Source organism: Mangifera indica, chromosome 1 (assembly GCF_011075055.1).
Source record: "Mangifera indica cultivar Alphonso chromosome 1, CATAS_Mindica_2.1, whole genome shotgun sequence".
NCBI lineage: Eukaryota > Viridiplantae > Streptophyta > Magnoliopsida > Sapindales > Anacardiaceae > Mangifera > Mangifera indica.
The window spans coordinates 27,006,215-27,032,713 of record NC_058137.1 but is presented as its reverse complement, the minus strand read 5'-3'; the positions used below and the strand labels follow the sequence as shown (position 1 = coordinate 27,032,713).

General features: G+C 32.3%; 2 protein-coding genes and 1 pseudogene across 3 annotated transcripts; all 3 read left to right on the top strand.

Annotated features, from left to right (window-relative positions):
* The first annotated feature begins 9,326 nt into the window (after window positions 1-9,326).
* On the top strand, window positions 9,327-11,878 carry LOC123219099 ((-)-germacrene D synthase-like). Of its 2 annotated transcripts, none has more exons than XM_044640853.1 (7): window positions 9,327-9,521; window positions 9,634-9,907; window positions 10,006-10,381; window positions 10,452-10,670; window positions 10,746-10,881; window positions 10,991-11,239; window positions 11,321-11,878. In XM_044640853.1, exons 1-7 carry the CDS (start codon window positions 9,390-9,392, stop codon window positions 11,609-11,611), a joined length of 1,677 nt encoding a protein of 558 aa, XP_044496788.1. In that variant the 5' UTR covers window positions 9,327-9,389; the 3' UTR covers window positions 11,612-11,878. The 2 variants fall into 2 exon arrangements, with proteins under 2 accessions (XP_044496788.1, XP_044496780.1); XM_044640845.1 differs by having other exon boundaries at window positions 9,328-9,521; window positions 10,746-10,884.
* Window positions 11,879-13,505: 1,627 nt separating this feature from the next.
* Window positions 13,506-20,176, top strand: LOC123192627 (annotated as a pseudogene).
* Window positions 20,177-24,808: 4,632 nt separating this feature from the next.
* On the top strand, window positions 24,809-26,499 carry LOC123192549. Its single transcript, XM_044605172.1, has 3 exons — window positions 24,809-25,439; window positions 25,536-25,763; window positions 25,904-26,499. Exons 1-3 carry the CDS (start codon window positions 24,809-24,811, stop codon window positions 26,497-26,499), a joined length of 1,455 nt encoding a protein of 484 aa, XP_044461107.1.

Genomic DNA, 26,499 nt, shown 5'->3' with positions numbered 1-26,499 from the left:
TCATTCTGTTAATAGAAGAGTTATTAGATGAGTTATGAGATGCTACTATTTTTTTGAAGATAGATCTTCTATTAGGGTATTGGCAAATTCGAGTGCACCCTTCTTTGATCGACAAGACAGCTTTTAAAACACATGAGGCCCATTACAAGTTCTCAGTAATGCCCTTCAAACTTACGAATGCACTATCTACTTTCCAAAACATTATGAATTGTGTTTTCAAACCATACTTGCAAAAATTTGTGTTAGTTTTCTTTAATGATATTCTTGTTTATAGCAAGATAAAGATTCCCATTTGTAGCCTTGGAGATAGTTTTGCAGTTTTTTTATGGCAAGAAGTCTAAATGTACTTTTAAACCATTAAAGGTTGAATATCTTGGCTATGTTATAAGCCAGTAAGGTGTTATAACTGATTTATAGAAAGTTCAAATGGTGAAGAGTTGGCCAATTCCCAGGACACTCAAGTAGCTATGGGGGTTTCTTGGATTGTTAGGATATTAACATAGATTTATAAAGAATTATGGACAAATTGCCCAACCTCTCACTAATCTGCTAAAAAAGGATTTGTTTAGGTGGCCTATGGAAACACAATAAGCTTTTGAGAAGCTTAAGCATTGCTTATGTTCGACACCTATCTTGGTTTTACTAAACTTCAATGACACCTTTCAGATTGAAACTGACATATCAAGTGGAGGTGTTGGTACAACTCTCGTGCAAAGAGGTCATCCAATAGCTTATATAAGTAAAAAGCTCTTTCCATAAAACCAGTTTCCCTCTATTCATGAAAAGGAAATGCTAGCAATACTTTTTGTTCTTCGAAAATAGGGAATTACTTGAGCAATCAACACTATGTAATTAGGACTAACCACCAAAGTTTGAAGCACTTGCTTGATCAAAGGGTTGTCATTCCTACACAACAAGCGTGATGACAAAAATCCAAGAAGGTTGGCAACATGATCAAAAATTGTAGGCTATCATAACTACAAAACAAAGCAATCAAGGAACTTATGGGTGGTATGATTGGGTCAATAATCAATTGAGAAGGAAGGGGAAACTTGTCATTGCTAGTGACCCTCAATTATAGTAGACTTTGTTGCAATTGTTTATGATTCTCCAACGGAGGCTACTCAGGTGTTATGGCTACCATGAAAAGGATGTCTTCAGTTGGGTATTAGAAAGGAATGTAAAAGTCAATTTGTAACTACATTAGAGGATATGTAATGTGCCAACAATACAAACCTGGAAATGTGACAATGCTATAACTTTTACAACCCTTACTAACACCTGTAGGAGTCTTCATTGACTTAACAATGGACTTCAAAGAAGGTCATCTAGAATTAAATGGAAAGTCTGTCATCTTGGTGGTGGTAAATGGACTAACAAAGTTTGCACACTTCATGGCTCTTTGACACTTTTTTTTTGTGCATGATATTGTTTAACTAGTCATAGAAAATATTTACAAGTTGCATGGCAACCCAAATAGCATTGTGAGTGATCAAGGGTCAACATTCTTGAGTAGCTTTTGGCATGAATTATTTAAATTGCAAGTTTTTGATGTCCACTATTCGACTACATACTATCCACAATCTAATGGCCAATCTGAAGTTGTTAACCGTTGCCTAGTGAGTTATTTACGGTGGATGGCTAGAGAGCTGCCTCACACATAGGTTACTTGGTTTCCATTAGCAGAACACTAGTATAAAACCAATTATCACTCAAGTATTAAAATGACGTCCTTTGAAGCCTTGTATGGCTATGTTGCGCCTATTCACATTCCTTATTTCCCTTATGATTTTGTCTCTACTAAATTTAACACTATGCTCTAGACAAGAGAAGCCACCATTGTTATACTCAAACGCAATTTGCAGAAGGCACAATAGAGAATGAAGGATCTTACCAACAAAAATAGATCTGATTGCAACTTCCAAGTTGGTGATTTAGTTTATGTGTGGTTACAACCCTATTGCCAAAGTTTAATGCATTCAAGTAACTTGAAAATGCAACATAAATACTTTGGTCCATTCCCAATCAAAGAGGTTATTAGCAAGGTTGCATATCACCTTCAGTTTCCAGCAAATGCTATGATCTATGACCTTTTTCATGTGTTACTTTTGTGGCCTGCATATTATAGATTATTGGCTTCACCCACATTACCACCCTTCTACCAATTTTAAAGGTATCCTTTGGCCATCCTGGATCGGAAACTTGTGCGCAAAGGTGTTACCCCAGCTGTCAAATTGCTCATTCACTGGCAATAAGAAACCCTAACATCAGTAACTTAAGAATATGCTAATTCCATTCATCAGTAGTTTCCCTCTTTTTCCCTTGAGGACAAGGATATTAGGAGGAGGGGTAGTTGATATAAATTGAACAAGAAACTGACTACTGAACAAGAAGCTAGCTAGGATAAAAGGTAACAGAGTATTAATAAAGCAAGGTGTTACGATGTTGTTTTTGTATTGGAAAAGATGGACGCTATATTATTGTATTACACATATAGATATGTTGTGTTTTAGATGAAATTGATCAACCAATTTTGGTGCTCATGTATTGTACAAGCGAGAAGAAATGAAAACAGTTATTCAGTTGCAAGAATCCACTGTTTCTCATCTTCTCTATATTTTGAGTCTTGTCATCTCTCTTATCCCCTTTTATGGTTCTTGTTAGTTCATTGGCAGCATCACTCCAGTGCAACAACAACCTCGTTTCCTCCCCTCTCAGCTCGACTTGCTTTGCCATGGGACTAACACCTGCTGCCTCAGGTGATCCACAACATGACACTAGCTCCAATAAGAACCTCATGCTTACAACTGCTGCATGTGGTTGGAAAATAACAAGTGCAGAAAAATTTCTCAGTTCTCCACTGTTGTAGTCGTGCAGATGATATGTGGCAATTTTATTATTTATAGAGGTACAAAGAGTAGATAAGATTTTCCCTAAATTTTTTGAATTATTACAAAATTTGGATATTCAAATGGGTCAATTTGACTGTGGACCAAGTGGATCCATCTCTGACAACTAGGATACTCAAGTTCTACTCGAGTTTCCACCGAAGATTTACCTTTTTCAAAACCATAATTTTTTATTTTATCTTTTTATGTCATTTTTTCAACATTAAAAAAAATATAAATATTCGTAATAGTCCCATTGTTGAGCCGGCGTTATAATTAATATTTTAAGATATATCTAGTTGACTTTGCGGTTGTTGGAAAAGTCTCATTAATTATTAGCCAATTGTCAATAGAATTTAATTTTGATCATTAATTAAGATCTCTTAATTGAAACTTTGTTTGGTGGAGTCCACACAATTTAATTATAATATAGAAAATATTAAATTTGATTTATCTAAAATTATTTCCTTAAAAAATTTTTATCATAAAATAACATAACAGTTTATTTATATTCATTATACTCATTATGTATAATATACTTATAGTACTGAGAATTGTTATTGGTTTGATTGAAAGTCAATCCAATCATAGGGATTATCCAAACTGAATAGGGTTGGTTCATAATTCTATGTATAGTTGATATAATTAGATGACATAATTATTGGCAATGGGTCTCAATCATTATATAATTTAAGAAACGCCATTGGACGATATACTATGTTCCCATTTTTTTTTTACTCAAATAAAAAATAATACAATTATGTAGATAAATATTGATATAATATAATATTATATCATTAAATATTATTTTATTTTTAATTGAAAACTATTTAATCACAAAATAATATATTATTATTTGTGTGTAAAACACTACTACAAAAAATTAATATATTTATCGAAAAACCAAATTTATTTTCAAATAAATGTAATCCATATTTTATAATTAATAATTAAGTAAAATTGCTTCAAATATTATTTTTAATATTTATTTTAATAATTCAATCATCAAATCAATCAGTTCGATCTTAAGTTGACTTTAATTCATCTTTTACAAAGTCAATATCTATTTGATTATATAAACACTACTATGATAATTATGCTTAGCAGAATAGACATTTATCTGTTTAGTTGTCACAAATGGCAATCAATTCTCTCAAGTTTGATTAGGAAGATTTTAATAAACTAATATAAAAATAGCTAATATCAATTTAACTTGTAACATAAATTTATAATACAACTATACAAGAATTGTTGAGTGCTACTTCTAGATATTGGGAGTGTATTTTGAACCAAAATATTTTAAGAGTTGCAGACTTTTAACCAAAGTAATCTCCATTACTTCTATCACCGATGACATCTATGATGTGTATGGCACCAATAATGAACTTCAGCTATAGACCTCAGCAATTGCGAGGTAATATTTTCATACTCTAAATGGCCTTTAGTCTTCTCAAACTCAAAATTTATCATCATCTTTTCTTTTTTTAGGTGGGATATGAGTGTTGTAGACCAATTGTCTGACTACATAAAACAATATTATACGGCCTTTTTTATATTTACGGTGAAATTGAACGAGAAATGATAAGTTAAGAAAAATTATACCGCTTTGATTTTGTAAAAGAGGCAATGATGCTTTCATTTCAAGACTTCATAAATTATTATAATTTAAAACATGCGTAAGATTCTTAGTATGTGTTAACAATTTCAAATTGGATCTTGATTTGACAGATGAAGTTAGAAATTATCATACTGAAGTTAAATGGTGCCATGAAAATTATATTCCAACACTGGATGAATACACAAGTGTAGCATTGGTTACCAATGCACACCAGCTGTTACCCACAACATCTTTTGTAGAAATGGGAGACGTTGCAACCACAGAAGCCTTTGAATAGGGTTTTGAAGGCTGCCTCAATAATTTGCGGACACATGGATGACATAGTTAGACACAAAGTTTGTGCTGAACTAAATTCATTTCTTATTCTGACAACCGAGCCTGATCCTAATTACCTATTTCATCAAGTTTAACAAGCTTAAGTTGAAGCCAGTGCTCGCCCGGTCAAACTCAAATTGAATCTGAACTACATCATATTTAAACTCAATTTGGTTCAAATTCATTCCTAGTTGTCTGACTCAAGGCTCTATACATACTTATATTCAATGGAAGAAAGAACAACAACTTTGTATTTTTTAGAGCTCCACTTAATCAAGTTTCCTCCCAAGGAAATGTAGTATCCACTTATTGATTTTTTATCCCCCAAATCACCTGCCCAATTTACATCACAATAGGCTTCCAATGTTAACAAATAATAAACCAAAATCAAACTCAAACAGAATTAGATTTGATCTAACCCAGATCAAACATGGAATCCAGTCCATTTTACTAAGAGATAAAGACGAGATTATGACATAATAACAGAAAATGAAGTAGAAAGAAAATGAAACATCATGAGACCTAAGTGTTATATGATTAGGTATAACGTTGTTTTTTCTAATATATGAAAATATAGTTTTATTTGATATTTTTTTTCTTATAAATAAATTTTAAATTAAAGATAAAATAACATACAATTATATAATAACACATAATAGTATATATATATAATTATATATCCAAAATAAATATACATAATATTATATTTGAAAAAAAAATACTAAATACTCTCCAGCAGAACATTTTCATAAAATCATAGATGTAAGGATAAATTTATATGCTTTGGCGTGAAGCTATCATAATTTCAGTTCAACATTAAAATTCTGCAAATTGTTGATAATTAAATTTTAATATAATTCCTTTAAATATATTACAAAGATTTAAAAGATATTAATAATTATAAAATTATTAACAAGATTGATTTGTCTGCATTCAACCACATATTATTCTACCCAATCCTTTAATGACCACATATTATATAACAATGTGGACAACATGCATACTATTATTGTCTCTGCATCGTGCTGCACATTGTTTTTAAACTCTGGTTATTAAATAAAATAATCATTTTTTTATAAATAAATTATATAAGGGTGATTGTAGTTAAATTGACCATTCATCTATTATGATTCGATACATTTTTTTTCAATTAAATCATAATTAAAAGTAGAATCATTGGATTGTCACCAAAACTATTGTTGTTTCGGCCAATTCTCTTCGGATTTTAAGACCATGATTTTAAGGGCTAGTGTGGGTCATATATAAATTTTCAAGCTCATGTAGCAAACTTGAGAATACTGAAAAAACATCATACTGAATCTCAAACCCTAATTAATAAATACACATATTATTCACATTCTTTTATTATCCGTGTATTAAATACATTAAACATGAATTATATATTATATTTTATATTTATTGTATTTTTAAATTTTTGACTAAACTTAAAGTATAAAATTATCTCTTCAATTCTCAATTATGTTATATTAAGTTTAATAGTTAATTATATATTTTATATTTGAATTTTATATTAATTTTTAATAAAACATTCGTAAAAAATACTAAAATTTTTATGATATTGTCATATTTTCATAAACATATTATTTACGATGTGTTATAATAAATCCAATATATACATTCTATTTTTTTATATATATATAAATTTTAAGACTATTTTTATAATTTATGTACTTACCTGTATTTACTGTGTAGGCCTCAAATTAAATCTTTTAATCGAGATTTAATTTGAAGAAAAGAAAACATCGCGATGTTATGGATCATACACGCCATCTGTCGCCTAACTTGACACAAACATGTTGAAATAGTACAGTAAAGCAACTTATTTTTTCTCATTTTTTTATTTGATATTAATATCCATCAGTTCTTTACAAAAAACAACAACAATTTTCTATTGTATTTAAACAATATAAACATGAAAATTTTCATCCTCAAAAAGGTTTAAAGACGTAAAAATTAAGCTTTGATGTTTTTTCCATTCTCCGATATTTTGAAATTATTTATGATTTTAATAGTTATAATATAATATTTATATTTATAATTTATTATATTATGTTAATTTTTTATGGGTATAACAATTATCATTTTTAAAATTATTAAAGGTATATTGATGTTTTAAAATTTTTAAAAAAGGTTTTCATATTTTTAAAAGTTATAATTTATCTTTTAATATACGATTACACGGTAAATATTCTCTTATCTATAGAAAAAGAGAAAAAATGGTAAAAGTGAAAAAAATATATATAAATAAGAGGTTTTTTTACATAATTTTGGATGGAAAAATGTTATTTATCTTGAGTAATATTATGTACATATATTTTTAGTATTCAATTTTAGTATACAAATAATTTGTTATTATATGATTTGATATTATTTTATCTTTAATTTAAAATCATCTACTCATATGATAATATATTATCAGTATATCTAAAGTATATACAAAAAATATGTACATATAATTTTATTAATTTATCTCAACTAGGGGTATAAAAGTATTGTTAGACTAAACCTTGGATGGGAAAATGTGAATTACTCTTTAATTAAAATGTCTTATGATTTGAACCCGTCCTCACCTTGTACGTCTCTGTATCTTGATCACTTAAGATTATCCTTTGTAGTGATGCATCTTTGATAGTTATAACTAATTAAGACATTAGTTTAGATATTATTCTGGTGATGTATTATTACATAATTTGAATCTAATTCTGTGCGAGCTGAGGAAATCCGTAATCTCTATTTCCAGCGGGTTAGTAGTTGTACTAATTACTGCATTTATCTGGTAAAGACTAATTCCTACACAATTTATCAGCTAAAGAAATCATCTGATCATGTTATTTTATCATTCTACTTCATCCAAATATTGATCCCCAGAAGCCATGCATTATTTCTATCAGTAAAACATCCATGTATATATGTTTACTTGAAAACAGGATTGGAGATGTGGTAATGGAGAATTTTACTTCTTGTAGATGCATAATATAGTTTTCTAGGAACTTCCCTCGTACGAGATTTTAGCTACTAATGAACAACAAATCATATTTCCTTTTGAATGTGCCAGCGAACTGAAGTTGTTGATGATGCATCCTGGGTTATGGGATTTTTGGATATTATTGACCCAGCACTAGACAGAATTAAGAAACTATTGAACTTGGAACGCAACTCATACAACAAAGAACCTTCAAGATATAATCCAGGAGTTAACGAAGATGACACTGATGAGGAATCAGCTGGCACTTCCCCAGGTATGAGTAGATGAGTTAAAATCATCTACTCATATGATAATATATTATCAATATATCTAAAGTATATACAAAAAATATGTACATATAATTTTATTAATTTATCTCAACTAGGGGTATAAAAGTGTTGTTCGGCTAAACCTTGGATGGGAAAATGTGAATTACTCTTTAATTAAAATGTCTTATGATTTGAACCCGTCCTCACCTTGTACGTCTCTGTATCTTGATCACTTAAAGATTATCCTTTGTAGTGATGCATCTTTGATAGTTATAACTAATTAAGACATTAGTTTAGATATTATTCTGGTGATGTATTATTACATAATTTGAATCTAATTTGAATCAAAGGATAAAAACAAGATTATGACATAACAACAGAAAATGAAATATCATGGGACCTAAATGTAATATAATTAGGTATAAGTTGCTTTCTAATACGTGAAAATATAATTTTATATAATATTTTTTCCAGTGAATAAATCTTACTTGGAATATATGAATCTTTTTGTTTATATAATTAAATTAGTTGTTGCCTGTAAAAGAGATTCAACCATGTAAGATTGCTTGATATAAAATCCATTCTCTTATCATTTAAAAAAAAAAAAAACACTAAATACACTCCAGCAGAACATTTTCATGAAATCATAAATGGTTTGTAAATGTTAAGCATAAATTTATATACTTTGATGTGAAGCTTTCGTAATTTCAGTTCAACATTAAAATTCTTCAGACGGTTGATAATTAATTCAAACTTTCGTATATCACAGCGTTGTACAAATTGTCATCACATGCGGACAACATGCATACTATTAATAATTAAAATAATCATTTTTTTTATGGATGAATTATATAAGGGTGATATTGTCTTATTTTTACTCAAGGGTTACATTGATATACACATAGAACAGAGCACTTTTTATATATTATTATGTATATACTTTTTATTATGTATCTTAAGTAATATTATGTATGTACTTTTTATATATAATTTTAATATATAAATAATATATTATTATATGATTTGATATTATTTTATTTTTAATTTAAAATAATCTAATTATATAATGATACATCATTAATATATTTAAATTATATATACCAAATTTATATGTATAGTTTTATTAATTTATCTCAACTGGCGTGAAAGAGTTTTGAGGTGGGAAAATGTAAATTATTCTTTAATTAAAATATTTTATAATTTGAACTTGTCTTCACCTTATATGTCTCTATGTCTTAGCCATTTAACACTATCTCTCGAAAAACAAAGCTATATTAAGCATTCTACGCTATTTTTCCTTGAAATAAAATATAATGTCTCTTCAAGTTCTAGCCGTTCCTTCTTCGGTCGAAAATAATGCCAAGCAAGAAACTAAACGTCGATCGGCAGATTATCTTCCTAGCATTTGGGGGCATCATTTTCTTTCATATGCTAGTGATTCTGTGGTAAATTAATTGTTTCTTCTAATTTGCAAACTGGAGTGATAAGCTGCTTAACTAATCAAAATATAAGAATTATGTCCTACGTATCTTCTTACCAATCTATTTGCTTGTTCAGGATACTGATGATAACCCAGAACTGCTGAAGCTGAAGGAGGAGATTATAAGCATGCTAAGGGATGACGCAAATAAGCCTGAGCAAAAACTTGAGCTGGTTAATGCAATCCAACGCTTGGGGGTGTCTTATCATTTTGAAAGTGAGGTCAGGGAAATCTTGGAAGAAGTCTATAAGGCTTGCAATGAAACTGACTTGGGGGATGACACTGATGAGTTATACTCCATCTCTCTTAGATTTCGATTGCTTAGACAACATGGCTATAAAATCCCATGCGGTATATTTTATAAGTTCTTTCTCCTCAGCCTTTTTTTTTTTTAAATTTCTTTGAATAGTATGTTATTTAGATGTGTTGGGCTGTGGGTGAATGAGCAGATGTGTTCAACAAGTTCAAGGACAATAATGGGAGTTTTAAGGCATCTCTTACAGAAGATGTTCGAGGAATGTTAAGCTTTTACGAAGCCTCACATCTCAGAATTCATGGAGAAACGATACTGGATGAAGCCCTTGCTTTCACTACGAATCAGCTTGAGTGCTGGGTAGCAACTCAACCCAGCTCTCATCTTGCAGGGCAAATTAAGCATGCCTTAACTCGACCTCTTCGCAAGACCTTACCTAGGCTGGAGGCAAGATATTACATGAACATCTATCATGAAGAAGCTTCCCACAATGAAGTTATATTAACTTTTGCAAAGTTAGATTTTAACATATTACAGAAGTTGCATCAGAAGGAACTCGGTGTAATTACTGAGTAAGTTATTATAAAATTAACCATATGATTTATTTCATGCATTTTATCATTCTAATAAAGTTGTGATTAGGTGGTGGAAGGATTTATACTTCGCGCAGAAGCTACCTTTTGCAAGAGACAGAATTGTTGAGTGTTACTTCTGGATATTGGGAGTGTATTTTGAGCCAGAATATTTAAAGGGTAGAAGACTTTTAACCAAAGTAATCTCCATTACTTCCATTATCGATGACATCTATGATGTGTATGGTACCATTGATGAACTTGAGCTATTGACCTCAGCCATTGAGAGGTAATATTTTTCATACTCTCAATGATCTTTAGTCCTCTCTAACCGAAAATTTATCATTATCTTTTCTTTTTTCAGGTGGGATATGAGTGTCATAGATCAATTGCCTGACTACATGAAACTATGTTATAAGGCCCTCCTTGATATTTACAGTGAAATTGAATCAGAAATGACAAATCAAAAAAAATTATACCGTCTTGATTTTGCAAAAGAGGCGGTGATGCTCTCATTTCAAGACTTCAATTATTGTAGTTTAAAACAAAAATAAAAATCTCAATACCTATTACTTACTAATGATGTCAAATTGGATTTTGGTTTGACAGATGAAGAGTATAGTTAGAAATTATCACACTGAAGCCAAATGGTGTAATGAGAATTATGTTCCAACACTGGATGAATACATGAGTGTAGCATTGGTTACCAGTGGGTACCAATTGTTACCCACAACATCTTTTGTAGAAATGGGAGATGTTGCAACCAAAGAAGCCTTTGAATGGCTATTCAGCTACCCTAAGGTTTTGAAGGCTGCCTTAATAATTTCCAGACTCCTGGATGACATAGTTGGACACAAGGTATGTGCTGAACTAAATTCATTAATTAAGTCAGAAATATGACCAATATATAAGTGTGTAAGTTTTTGTTAAATCGTATAGCATGAGCAAAAGAGAGGACATGTTGCCTCAGCAATTGAATGTCACATGAAGGAACATGGTGTTTCGGAAGAAGAGACGATTAAAGTGTTTCGTGAGCAAATTGCAAATGGATGGAAAGATATAAATGAAGCTTTCCTTAAACCAACTGCAGCTCCAGTGCCTCTGCTTGATCGTATTCTTAATTTGTCACGTGCAGCAGACTTTATTTACAAAGATGATGACTGCTACACCAATTCTTATTTGACCAAAGACCATGTTGCTTCAATGCTCAGAGACCCCATACAGCTCTGAAAGTTTAGTAGTATGAATTCGTCAATTATGTTGTGTGCCAATCTGTTGTGTTTTACAAGCAAGCAGTGATAAAAATAGACAACCTAAGCGGTAGCTTGGGTGATAAAAAAATAAAAGTTTGAATGATAAAAAATAAAACTTTATATGTAAAAAAATATTATAATATATTAATATCAAACTTTTTATTTATCTGATAATAGCGAGGGTGTCCTTTTGAGTAATTTGATTCACCAATCTTTGGATGAATTCCTCCTGAGCACCTCATTCTGAACACGTAATTGTTATCCAATCTCTTTTATTATTTTTTATAACAATTTCTCCCAGCCAGTCTTCATGACTTCCTCATTATACAATCTTTCTTACTAACATGATATATTGTTTGAGAATAGTAATATAAAATAAATATATACAAAAGAGTAACAATTAACAATTTAATTGGGTGAAGAACTAAACTTCTAACAGAAATTGCACTCTGATTCAATTAAGAGATCGCCCTATTTGACGAGAACACAAAAAATAATAATAATAATTTACAGAACTTATTGTCCTCCATGGTAATTTTCTAGCCCTCAGAACATCAACAGGGTTGCAGAGAATGCTGGAATGACGGATGGCCCTGCAATTGCACGTAAAAATAAATAAATCAATCAAATGAAGAACCACAAATTGGAAATTTATCAAGAAAAAATTTTTCCTACTACACAATCCTATTCGTTCTTAAGCTTTCAATTTAAAGAGCTCAAAACTCAATCTCCGTACAAATCGTGTCAACATATATTTTAAAATGTTTTTCAATTCCAATTATAAACAAATGATGGAATCACATCACAAAACAATTATCAATTCATAGGCTGCGGCATCGTTTTAACTTCTTTATCCAACGGAAATATCGGATAATTAACAATTACCCCGAAATTTTGGCTACAGCTACGAACACGAGATTTCCCTTGCTGCGATCCACCGTTCTTCCTTTTGCAGCCTCTCTCTCTTTCACTTTTGGTCCTGTCCATCACAAAATCTTCATAAATTGAACACAATGACGGCCTCCATTCCTCCATCAATGAACCTCCAGATCGGTCGCCTCTCTTCTGCCAGTAGTCCATGATATAAATTGAACAAGAAGTTGGCTGGAGCAGAAGGTAAAAGAGTAGTAATAAAGTAAGGTGTTACGGTGTTGTTTTTTAATTGAAAATAATGGACGTTGCATCATCCTATTACACATGTAGGTATGCTATGTTTTGGACGAAATTAGTTAGCCAATTTTGGCGCTCATATATTGTACAAGTGGGAAGAAATGAAAACAGTTATTCAATTGCAAGAATCCTTTGTTTCTCTTGTTCTCTGTATTCTGAATCTTGCTATCTCTCTTATCTCCCTTTGTGGTTCTTGTCAGTTCATTGGAGGCATCATTGGTATCATAGTTGATTCTGGCCATGGCGGAAACTCGTAATCAAGACTTGAGAAGGGAAATCACCCAAATGATTTCTCAGGTTATTGCTGATGTTGAGATTAGGCAACAAAATCGATTACAAGAAACACAAGAACGAATGCAACAATTAATGGAAGATCTTAAACAGCTGATTAGCGAGCTTAGCCTTCCGCAGACCGAATGAGTGTCGCAAGCAACAACCAGACGAGATGAAGGAGTTGTTTGATGTAGACATGAATTGAGGCAACAATGGGAACAACAAACTCGCTTGGATTTCCCAAGATTTTATGGCGATGATTTTGATAATTTGATCTTGAAGGTTGAGTATCATTTCGAAGTTGATGCAACACCGGATGTTGATTGAATTAAGATAGCAGCATTGCACTTTGAGGGGAGGGAAATATAGTGGCATCAAAGTTTTACTAAGAATAGGAATGGTTTTGTGATAACGTGGGAAGTACAGCTATGAGGGCACAGTTTGGAAGCTATAAGCATGACTGCTTACTTTTTGATCTCCGCCATTTGAAGCAAGTTGGTACACTGAAGCAATACGTGGATGCATTCAAGGAGCTATACCCATGAGCAAGAATCCAAGAAGATCAAGCTTTGAGCTTCTCCCTTTCAGGCTTGGTAGATTCCCTACAGATGCCTATGAGAATGTTCAAGCCAAAATCTTTAACGAAAGCTTACACCCTAGCAAAGTTGCGGGAAATTACAATTGTAGCCATTAAGAAGTAATCAAAGCCCGTTACAAGAATTCCTCAAGTTCCATGGGGGCCAAAGCTTGGAACAACAACTGCAACTACTAGTAATCCTCAAATTAAACCCAATAATTCTACTGGTTTATTACCCCTTCCTAATATCCCAAAACCGTCACAAGCATTGCCATCTAAACTAGCTACTAGTAAGGTGTTTGATGAAAAAAGAGCTAAGGGTCTTTTGGTGTGATGAAAAAGCTGGGCCTAGTCATAAGTGTCAGAAACAAGCCTATGTAATTAAGTTGCATGTGGAAACAGAAGGAGGTGAGGGTTTAGAGAATTATGGTGATGTGGCAGAATCAGTGAGTGTTAATTATGGGGATAACTGTGAAAAGGAGGAGCATGGACTTATGCAACTATCATTGTAGACGTTACAAGGTTCATCCAATCTTTAAACCATGAGACTTACCAGAATGCATGGTAGAATAGAGTGCATATTCTGGTGGATTCCGATAACACTCATATTTTTTTGAGTGAACAAACAACTTATAGATTGGGATGCTGAATGCAAAAGGTTGATGGCATGAGAGTAACAGTGGCAAATGGGCAAAATTTGCAATGTAAAGGCTATTGTAAAGGTTTGGAAAAAAGGGTGTAAGGTTAGCTAAATAAGGTGGATGCATACATACCGCCATTAGAGAGTTATGATTTGATTTTGAGTACTCAATGGTTGGCTAAGTTAGGTGATATCACCTAGAATTTTGAGGCTTTAACAATGAAGTATTCCATTGATAGTAGACCATATTTACTACGAGGGGAAGGCAATGAAATGGTTAGTGTAATTGAAAAGGAATACCTAAGTAAACTCCTTGGCAAACAACCACAACTGGCATCCATTCAACAAGGCAGTTGGTCAGCTATATGAGTTGCAAGTTTTGGTTGCAATGATGAACATACATGGCCACAAATGGAGAGCTTACTAGTGAAGTATGCGACTGTCTTTGAAGTACCAAAAGAATCGCCTCCATCCAAGTTACAAGATCATAAAATAATTTTGAAAGAAGGTGTCTAACCTACTAACCTAAGGCCATATAGATATGGAGGGTTGTAGAAAGATGTGATATAAAAATTAATCAAAGAAATGTTAGAATCTAGAGTCATTAAAAAAAGTTGTAACCTATATGTCCGCCCCATAGTGTTGGTGAAAAAGAAAGATGACATGTGAGGAATGTGCATAGATTATGGGGCACTAAACCAAGTAACCGTAAAAGATAGGTATCTCATCCCATTAATAGAAGAGTTGTTGGATGAGTTATGAGGTGCTACTATTTTTTTGAAGATAGATCTTTGATTGGGGTATTGGCAAATTCGAGTGCACCCTTCTTTGATCAACAAGGTAGCTTTCAAAACACATGAGGCCCATTACAAGTTCTTTGTAATGCCCTTCAAACTTACGAATGCACTACTTTGCAAAACATTATGAATTGTGTTTTCAAACCATACTTGCAAAAATTTGTGTTAGTTTCCTTTGATGATATTCTTGTTTATAGCAAGATAATGATTCTCATTTGCAGCCTTGGAGATAGTTTTGCAACTTCTTTTGGATCATCAACTTTATGCCAAGAAGTCTAAATGTACCTTTGGAGCATTAAAGGTGGAATATCTTGGCTATGTTATAAGTCAAAAAGGTGTTACAATTGATTTAAAGAAAGTTCAGGCGGTGAAAAGTTGTCCAATTCCTAGGACACTCAAGCAACTATTGGGGTTCCTTGGATTTTCAAGATATTACCATAGATTTATAAGTAATTATGGATAGATTGCCCAGCCTCTCACTAATCTACTCAAGAAGGATTTGCTTAGGTGGCCTATGGAAACACAAGAAGCTTTTGAGAAGCTTAAGCATTGCTTATGTTTGACACTTATCTTGGCTTTACCAAACTTCAATGACACCTTTCAGATTGAAACTGACACATCAAGTGAAGGCATTGGTACAGCTCTCGTGCAAAAAGGTCATTTGATAGCTTATATAAACAAAACTCTTTTTCCACAAAACCAATTTCTCTCTGTTCATGAAAAGGAAATGCTAGCAATACTCTTTGCTCTTTGAAAGTAGGGAATTACTTGAGAAATCAAAACTATGTAATTAGGACTAACCACCAAAGTTTGAAGCACTTGCTTGATCAAAGGGTTGTCATTCCTGCACAACAAGCGTGATGACAAAAATTCAAGAAGGCTGGCAACATGATCAAAATTATAGGCTATCATAGCTACAAAACAAAGTAATCAAGGAACTTAATGGGCAGTATGATTGGGTCAATAATCAATTGAGAAGGAAAGGGAAACTTGTCATTGTTAGTGACCCTCAACTATAGCAGACTTTGTTGCAATTTTTCCATGATTCTCTAGTGGTGGCTACTCGGGTGTTATGGCTACCATGAAAAAGATGTCTTTAGTTGGGTATTAGAAAGGAATGTAGAAGTTAGTTCGTAACTACATTAGAGGATGTGTAGTGTGCCAACAATACAAACTCGAAAATATGGCAATACTATAACTTTTACAGCCCTTACTAACACCTACAAGAGTTTTCGCTGACTTAACAATGGACTTTATAGAAGGTCATCTAGAATTAAATGGAAAGTCTATCATCTTGGTGGTGGTAAATGGACTAACAAAGTTTGCACACTCATAGCTCTTCAACACTTTTTTTCTGTGCATGATGTTGTTTAATTAGTCATAGAAAATATTTACAAGTTACATGGCAACCCAAATAGCATTGTGAGTGATCAAGGGTCAACATTCTTGAGTAGCTTTTGGCATGAATTATTCAAATTGCAAGTTTTTGATGTCCACTATTCAACTGCATACTATCCACAATCTAATGGCCAATCTGAAGTTGTTAGCAACTGTCTAGAGAGTTATTTATGGTGGATGGCTAATAAGTTGTCTCACACATGGCTTACTTGGTTTCCATTAGCAAAATACTGGTATAAAACCAATTATCACTCGAGTATTAAGATGACATCCTTTGAAGCCTTGTATGGCTATGTTGTGCCTATTCACATTCCTTATTTCCCTCATGATTTTGTCTCTACTAAAGTTGACAATATACTCTAGACAAGAGAAGCCACCATTGCTATACTCAAACGCAATTTCCAGAAGGCACAACAAAGAATAAAGGCTTTTATCAACAAAAAGAGATCTGATTGCAACTTCCAAGTTGGTGATTTAGTTTATGTGTGGTTATAGCCTTATTGCCAAAGTTTCATGCATTTAGGTCACTTGAAAAAGCAACCTAAATACTTTAGTCCATTCCCAGTCAAAGAGGTTATCGGCAAGGTTGCATATCACCTTCAGCTTCCAATAAATGCTATAATCTATTACCTTTTTCATGAGTTACTTTTGTGGCCTACATATTATAGATTATTGGCTTAGCCCACATTACCACCCTTCTACCAGTGTTAGAGGTATCCCTTGGTCATCCTGGATTGGAAACTTATGTGCAAAGGTGTTACCCTAACTATCAAATTGCTTTTTCACTGGCAGCATAGAACCCCAACATCAACAACTTGGGAATATGCTAATTCCATTCATCAACAGTTTCCCTCTTTTTCCCTTGAGGACAAGGATATTAGGAGGCGGGGTAGTTGATATAAATTGAACAAGAAACTAACTATTGAACAAGAAGCTAGCTAGAGTAGAAGGTAACAGAATATTAATAAAGTAAGGTGTTACGATATTGTTTTTGTATTAGAAATGATGGATGCTATATTATCGTATTATACATGTAGATACATTGTGTTTTGGACGAAATTGGTCAGCCAATTTTGGCACTCATGTATTGTACTAGCGGGAACAAATGAAAACAATTATTCAGTTGCAAGAATCTTCTCTCTTTTTCTCTGTATTTTGAATCTTGCCATCTCTCTTATCCCCTTCTATGGTTCTTGTTAGTTCATTGGCGACATCACTCTAGTGCAACAACGACCCCGTTTCCTGCCCACTCGGCTCGACTTGCTTTGCCATGGGACTGACACCTTATGCCTTGGGTGATCCACAACATGACACTAGCTCCAACATAAACCTCATGTTTACAATTGTTGCATGTGGTGGGAAAGTAACAAGTGAAGAAAAATTTCTCAATTCTCCACTGTTGTAGTCGTGCGGATGATATATGGCAATTTTATATTATTTATAGAGGTACAAAGAGTATATAAGATTTGCCCTAAATTTTCTGAATTATTACAAAATTAGGATATTCAAATGGGCCGATTTGATTGTGGGCCAACTGGATCCATCTCTGACAGCTAGGATACTCAAGTTCTACTCGAGTTTCCATCGGAGATTTACCTTTTTCAAAACCACAATTTTTTATTTTATCTTTTTATGTCATTTTTTCAACATAAGAAAAAAAGGAAATCTAAAATATTCGTAGTAGTCCCATTGCTGGGCCGACGTTAGAATTAAATTAATATTTTAGGATATATCTAGTTGACTTTGTAGTTGTTTGAAAAGTCCCATTAATTATTAGTCAATTGTCAATAGAATTTAATTTTGATCATTAATTAAGATCTCACAATTGAAACTTTGTTTGGTGGAGTCCACACAATTTAATTATAATATAGAAAATATTAAATTTGATTTATCTAAAATTATTTCCTTAAAATTTTTTTTATCATAAGAGAATGTAACAATTTATTTATATTCATTATACTCATCATGTATAATATACTTATGGTACTGATACTTAGATGACATAATTATTGGCAACGGGTCTCAATCATTATATAATTTAAGAAACGCCACTGGACGATATACTATGTTCTTGGTTTTTTTTTTTTACTCAAATAAAAAATAATAAAATCACGTAGATAAATATTGATATAATATAATACTATATCCTTAAAGATTATTTTATTTTTAATTTAAAACTATTTAATTATAAAATAATATATTATTATTTGTATATAAAAACACTATTATAAAAAATTAATATATTTGTCAAAAAACCAAATTTATTTTCAAATAAATGTAATCCATATTTTATATTTAATGATTAAGTAAAATTGTTTCAAATATTATTTTTAATAATTCAACAATCATATCAATCAGTTTGACCCTAAGTTGACTTTAATTCATCTTTTACAGAGACAATATCTATTTGATTATATAAACACTAATATAATTATTATGTTTAGCAGAATAGACATTTATTTGTTTAGTTGTCACAAATGGCAATCAATTCTCTCAAGTTTGATTAGGAAGATTTTAAAATACTAATATAAAATAAACAAATATCAATTTAACGTGTAACATAAATTTATAATACAACTATACAAGAATTGTTGAGTGCTACTTCTGGATATTGGGAGGGTATTTTGAGCCAGAATATTTAAAGGGTTGAAGACTTTTAACCAAAGTAATCTCCATTACTTCCATCACCGATGACATCTATGATGTGTATGGTACCAATAATGAACTTGAGCTATAGACCTTGGCAATTGTGAGGTAATTTTTCCATACTCTAAATGGCCTTTAGTGTTCTCAAACTCAAAATTTATCATTGTCTTTTCTTTTTTCAGGTGGGATATGAGTATTGTAGATCAACTGTCTGTCTACAGGAAACAATATTATACAACCCTCCTTGATATTTACAGTGAAATTGAATCAAAAATGGCAAGCCAAGAAAAATTTACCGCTTTGATTTTGTAAAAGAGACGGTGATGTTTTCATTTCAAGACTTCACAAATCATTGTAATTTAAAACAAGTATAAGATTCTCAGTATGTGTTAACAATTTCAAATTGGATCTTGATTTGACAGATGAAGTTAGAAATTATCATACTGAAGCCAAATAGTGCCATGAAAATTATATTCCAACACCGGATGAATACACGAGTGTAGTATTGGTTACCAATGCACACCAACTCTTACCCACAACATCTTTTGTAGAAATGGGAGACGTTGCAACCACAGAAGCCTTTGAATGGCTATTCAGCTACCCTAGGGTTTTGAAGGCTGCCTCAATAATTTGCGGACACATGGATGACATAGTTAGACACAAAGTTTGCGCTGAACTAAATTCATTAATTAAACTCAGAAATATGATCAACATATAAGTGTGTAAGTTTTTGTTAAATGGTATATATAGCATGAGCAAAAGAGAGGTCATGTTGCCTCAGCAATTGAATGTCACATGAAGGAACATGGCGTTTCAGAAGAAGAGACGATTAGAGTGTTTCGTGAGCAAATCGCAAATGCATGGAAAGATGTAAATGAAGCTTTCCTAAAACAAACTGCTGCTCCGTTGCCTTTGTTTGATCTTATTCTTAATTTTTCACGTGAAATAGACCTTCTTTACAAAGATGATGACTGCTACACCAATTCTTATTTGACCAAAGACCGTGTTGTTTCATTGCTTGGAGACCCCATAAAGCACTGAAAGTTTAGTTGTATAAATTCATCGATTATGTTGTGGCCCATCTATTGTGTTTACAAGCAAGCAATAATAAAAATAAATTTGTTCCATTGGAGTCAGCAAAGCCAAGCCAACCCAAGAAAATATAACTTAATTCGTATATTTATTGCCTACAATTCAAAATTAATCTAACTCCAAAAATTGACACTGACTTGCTTTCAAACTCAGACAAATACTGAATTTATTTTGAATCCCAACCATCCTGAGAAAATTTTATGTGGCGGAATGTGAATTTGAGACTAACTTGCCTCCAAACTTGAATGAAATATTAAGCTCCCATCTTTTTAAACTGTATGACACAATAGCCGGAACGGAGGAAAGAGAAGCAGAAGGTGCTTGACCAAAGAGAGGAATGAAATGTTATTTAACATACAATACAAGGTTACTACTGTCCCGACTCCCGATGGTTCATTCCATTTTAGATGCGCTATGCATAACAAAATCAAGCCACTCATTTAATCAGCTTGGGTCGTACTCTTGTTGTTCCTAAGAAAGATTTTAGGCCGGCCTACCGTAGAACTAAATCCATTCACTATTGGACATGTCGCTTATTTTCTATAACAATTTCTACTAATCAGCCTTTATGACTTTCTAATTATTTAGCCTTACTAGCATCAAATATTGTTTGAGAATAGTAACATAAAATAAATATATACATAAGAGTTGCAGAGAATACTGGAATAATGGATGCCCCTGGATTTTGCCTGCAATTGCACATAAAAATAGATAATCAATCAGATGAAGAGCCACAAATAGGAAAATTTTCTAGTAGAAGTATTTCTACAGTACAATCCTGCGCGTTCGAGGAAAATCGTTTTTGATGGTTGGTTGATGATTATAAGTTAAATACGCAAGGGCATTACCTTTAATCACATAATCATCTTTCTTGATGCTAGATTAATTAATGGTTTTATGGTTGAAAGAATTATTGTTTAAAGATATATTAAATGTTTTTAATATATGTTGAGCCCCTAAAGATATTAAACTCTATTTACTTAGGACTAGATTCGAACTATATTAAATATTACGATTGTGTTGTGGAGGTCAAAACTAAGAAATTGGAGAAGGTTTTTCAAGAGTTAAGGAGAAAACCAATTTATGGAATCCAACCTTACATGTAAGCTTGAGCTCGGGCTTAGGTTCTCCTATATTTGATAGCTTAGGCTCTGGCACATAATTGTGTTTGGTAAGCTCGTTTTTTAACTCATTTAAATTGAGCTTGTTTTTGAGCTTTGATAAGTTTAGTTCAAATTCTTCCTTATATTTATAAGTTTATATTTTTACGCCTTTCAACAAAGATTCTAGAAGAACCAAACAGATTTTGGAAGCTGAATGGGAAGCAAAGATGCGTTGAGACTTGAGAAGATCTCCAAATTTTTCACAAATTTATTTTCCTACCTGTTAAGAGGTATATTAGTTATTGAATATGTGCAAATTGTGAAGGATAAAAGATATCTAAAGGTTGTATTTGTTATTGTATAGAAAGTGAAATCTAGACCAAACCCTAATTGCAAATTGAAATTGAAAAATGCAAACAAAACTTGAAAACCTGAAATTGAATTGAACTAGGTTCGGGCAAGCCCGAAGATCCAAATTTGAAAAGTTCAAGTGAACCCAAGCCAAAAAAAGTGAGCTTGAATAATCAAACATGAAAAAGTTTGGGCAAATTCTAAGTCAAACTCGAGATTGACTCAAAAAGCAAGTTTGAACAAATTCAGGCAAGACCAAACTTAGCTCAGAATTGTCTATCTTGTTTCACGTATTTATGAGCCAATCTCGAGCTCCTATTTTGACCACCGAGTCTGATCCTGTTACCCATTTCATTAGGCTTAACTAGCTCAAGTCGAAGCTGGAGCTTGCCTAGTCAAAATCAAGTTGAATTAGAATTATACTATATTTAAACTTAATTTGGTTTGAATCCACCCCCAATTATCTAACTTAAGGCTCTATACATACTCATATTCAATGGAAGAGAGAACAACAACTTCGTATTTTTTAGAATTCTACTTAATCAAGTTTCCTCCCAAGGAAATGTCATATCCGCTTGTTGACTTTTTATCCCCCAAATCACTTGTCCAATTTACATCACAATAGGCTTCCAATGTTAAGAAATAACAAACCAAAATCAAACTTAATTAGAATCAAATTAAATAAAAATTAGATATGATCAAATATGAAATCCACTCCATTAGACCATGAGATAAAGACGAGATTATGACATAATAACAAAAAATAAAAAAATAAAATGAAACATCATGGGATTTAAATACAATATGATGAGACCTCACATTGCTTTCTAATATATGAAAATATAGTTTTATATGATATTTTTTCAATGAATAAATCTTACTTGGAATATATGAATCTCCTTGTTTATATAATTTAATTAGTAAAGAGATTCAATAATGTAAGATTAATTAATATAAAATCCGTTCTTTTATCATTAAAAAAAAAAACACTAAATACGCTCTAGCAGAACATTTTCATGAAATCATAGATGATTTTTAAATCTTAAGCATAAATTTGTATGCTTTGACGTGAAGCTTTCATAATTTCAATTCAACATTAAAATTCGGGAAATTAAAATAAATGCCCTTTTTAGTGGGGTAATAAACAAATTTACCCCAAATTTTGGGGTTAAAGATAAATACCCTTAAATTAAAGTATTTAAACGAAAATGCCCCAAATATCCCCTTAAATACCAAAACTACCCTTCTAATTTAAATTACTATTTTATTTAAGGGTAATAAACAAATTTACCATAAATTTTGGGGTTAAAGCATAAATACCCTTAAATTAAAGTATTTAAACAAAAATACCCCAAAATAATACCAAAACTACCCTTCCTCTATTTCTATATAAACCACATATCTTCCTTCATTTTTAACATATCTGAGAGAGATTTCTGAAGAGAGAAAATAAGTTCGTGTTCAAGATTTCGGGCGTGAAGAGAAAAGTTCGTCATTACAAGGTATTTATCCCTGTCATTATTTTAATCGTTATTATTTTATTAATAATGCAATTATATGTGATATTTTATATAATAAATTATAGTTGTATGTAATATGTAAAATAATAAAAATTTGATAGGTTATGTTTTAAATATTATAGTAGTATAGGATAACATGATATTACTTCAATCGTTATTATTTTATTAATAATATAATTATATGTGATATTTTATATAATAAATTATAGTTCTATGTAATAAGTAAAATAATAAAAATTAGTAGGGTATGTTTAATAATATTATTTTGTCAAATTGAAGTATGAAATAGGTATAATTGTGTAATAGACATCTGCAAATACTATTTTCAGTCGTATTATTTATGTTGATTATATATTTGATTTGGGCAATATATAATTTACCCCCAAATTTTAGGAGTTACGCAAAAATACCCTTATATTAAAGTATTTAAACGAAAATGCCCCAAATATCCTCTTAAATACCAAAACTACCCTTTTAAATTAAATTATTATTTTTTAAAGGGTAATACCAAAACATGATATATTTAAGTAGTCACAATATATAATTGAATTATGGAATAGGTATAATTATGTAATAGACATCTGTAAATATTATTTTCAGTCATATTATTTATGTTGATTATATATTTTATTGTAGGATTAATCTAAATGGCTAGATATGCTTCAATTAAATATGGGGAAAATTGGATAGAAAAGGGTGATAATGTTATAAAATATGTTGGAGGTAATAGGAAATTGATTAAAATTCCAGAACACACATCATTCGAAGAATTAATCGAAATAGTGAGTGACAAGTGTAATATAGATCGACGGATATTTAACATTCAGTTGAGTATGAAACCGAGGCATCTCGACGACGGTGCTCCGATAGAAATTTCGAATGATGAGGATGTTGAGGTTCTTAACGGTCTATCTAACCTCTTCAAAGAATGTGTTCCAGTTTTTATTATAACTATAGTTACTGATGATAGTTATGAGACTCAACAAGCAAATGAAGATTTTCAAGGTGGTGAGTCGAGCAGTTATCTAGAAAATCAAACTATTGGTGTAGAAGAGATTCAAAATATCGAGATCAATCCGAAAGAAGAATTCTTAGAGGAAGATTTTGCACATATAAATGAAGTTAACGTTGATGCATTGTATCGCACAGAAGAATTCCTTAATGGGGACGAAGCAACTTTTCCAGACTGGAGTGAATTTAATGGAAAGGTTGAACAGGATATTCCAATCGAAGAACTAGAGATTGAAGAGAAGACCTATGGTAATAACGATATTGGAGGTACGAGTTATTTTCCAGAAATAAATCCTGCTGGTGGGAATGTTCTTACTGATGCATTTCATTGGTTACCACATTTTCCTGATCAACCATCTACATCTAGAAACTCTAAAGCATCGACCGATACTGATTCTCCAAAAGTTGGTACATTATTTCCTAGTAAACAACATGTCATTGATGCGATAACTCAAGACGCGCTTCGTAGGGAATATCAATTTTTTGTGGAAAAATCAGACACGCTTAGATGGGTTCTTAAATGTTGTAACAAAGAATGTAAATGGCGTGCATGGGCAGTTAGGGTGGGAGAAACTGATAGCTTTGAATTACGTCGTATGGATAGCTGTCACACATATTACAGAAATCAGATATTACCTCATCATAGGCAAGCAAGTGCTCGAGCTTTGGGGCAAATTTTGAGGACCAAATTCATTTTAGTTGATCGTGTTTATCAACCGAAGGAGATCATTGTTTATATCGTCGACCGATATAAAATTGATATATCATACGCACAAGCATGGCGGGCGAGAAATTGGGCACTTCAATCATTGAGGGGGACACCAGAAGAGTCGTTTATGTTATTGCCAGAGTATTGTCTCAATTTAGAGCGTTGCAATCCAAGGACGGTGACACATATACTAACGGATGAGGAGGATCGATTTAAATACTATTACATGGCATTCGGTTGTAGTATCCGTACATTTCAGCAACATATTCGATCGGTTATTTGTATTGATGCTGTTTTCTTGAAGGGTCGATATCTAGGTCAACTATTTATTGCTGTCGCATTAGATGAGAATAATCAAATATATCCACTTGCTTTTGGGATTGGTCCCAGGGAAGATCATGACAAATGGTGCTGGTTTTTAACAAAGCTGAGGGATTGTATTGGTGAGGTACCTCATTTGGCCATCATTTCAGATCAACATGTCAGCATATTTTCTGCATTGGCTGAAGTTTTTCCTGGTGTGCATCACAGTTATTGTTGTCACCATCTCCATTGTAACATGCGGTCCAAGTACAAAAAGAATGCTAAAGTCGCATGGATGTACTGGAAAGCAGCCAAGGCGTACACTGAATTTGAATTCCAACAGGTCATTAAGTTACTGTCCCGTTTGCACCCTGAGGCAACTGCATACCTGTGTGAAGTGGGTTTTGATCGATGGGCACGAGTATATTTTCCAGGCCATAGGTACAATGTAATGACTACCAATATTGCTGAGTCATTTAATGTCTTGGTCAAACACGCTCGAGGTTTACCTATTACTATGCTGATCGAGTTCATTAGAGGTACATTGCAGCGATGGTTTTATGAAAGAAGAAATCATGCCAGTAAGTTCATATTCACTGTTATACTATGTTATAAATGTGTGTTACTAAACTTATACTTGGTTACTAACCAGATGACTTTATATTTATATGATTTACAGATGCTTGTACCAGTCCAGTCACACCTTGGGTTGAAGATAAGATCGCAAAACGTGTACGGAAGTCTTCGAATTTAGAAGTGCATCCTATAACAACTGAGCGATACCAGGTTCTTGGTAATGGCCAATATGATGCCCTGGTAGACCTGACGGAGTATACATGTACTTGTAGAAAATTTCAATTATCAAAGATTTCATGCATGCACGTTATTGCTGTAGCCAGATATATGAAGCTTACAACCTGCCTTCAATGGGTGCATTCATACTACAACACAACTTTTTATCGAACAGTTTATGCAGACGCAGTCAATCCATTGGGAGATCAGTCAGAGTGGCTTCATCTGGAGGAGGCAACTATTATCCACCCACTATATGTGCATCGTCATCGTGCAGGGCGTCCAGCAAATAAAGCAGATGTCCTTCTCAAGGAGAGGTTGTTGAACAACTTATCTGTAGCCGATGTCACCAACCTGGACATACAAGACAGAACTGCAGAAGCCCTGTTCCAATACCTAGTTTTGTACCATCAAGTTCAGGAAGAAAGAAGAAAGATGGGAAATAAATACACTTGTTATTTGTACTTGTTAATTTTAATATAA

What these genes read in the sequence shown, in the direction of transcription:
- LOC123219099 (XM_044640845.1), top strand. Translation starts at nt 9,390, where the DNA reads ATGTCTCTTCAAGTTCTAGCCGTTCCTTCTTCGGTCGAAAATAATGCC. An exon ending in TTGATTTTGCAAAAGAGGCG is followed by an intron (nt 10,885 to 10,990) that starts GTGATGCTCTCA and finishes TTGGTTTGACAG; the next exon opens with ATGAAGAGTATAGTTAGAAA. An exon ending in ATGACATAGTTGGACACAAG is followed by an intron (nt 11,240 to 11,320) that starts GTATGTGCTGAA and finishes TAAATCGTATAG; the next exon opens with CATGAGCAAAAGAGAGGACA.
- LOC123192549 (XM_044605172.1), top strand. Translation starts at nt 24,809, where the DNA reads ATGGATAGCTGTCACACATATTACAGAAATCAGATATTACCTCATCAT. An exon ending in ATTGGCTGAAGTTTTTCCTG is followed by an intron (nt 25,440 to 25,535) that starts GTGTGCATCACA and finishes ACTGGAAAGCAG; the next exon opens with CCAAGGCGTACACTGAATTT. An exon ending in GCTGATCGAGTTCATTAGAG is followed by an intron (nt 25,764 to 25,903) that starts GTACATTGCAGC and finishes TATGATTTACAG; the next exon opens with ATGCTTGTACCAGTCCAGTC.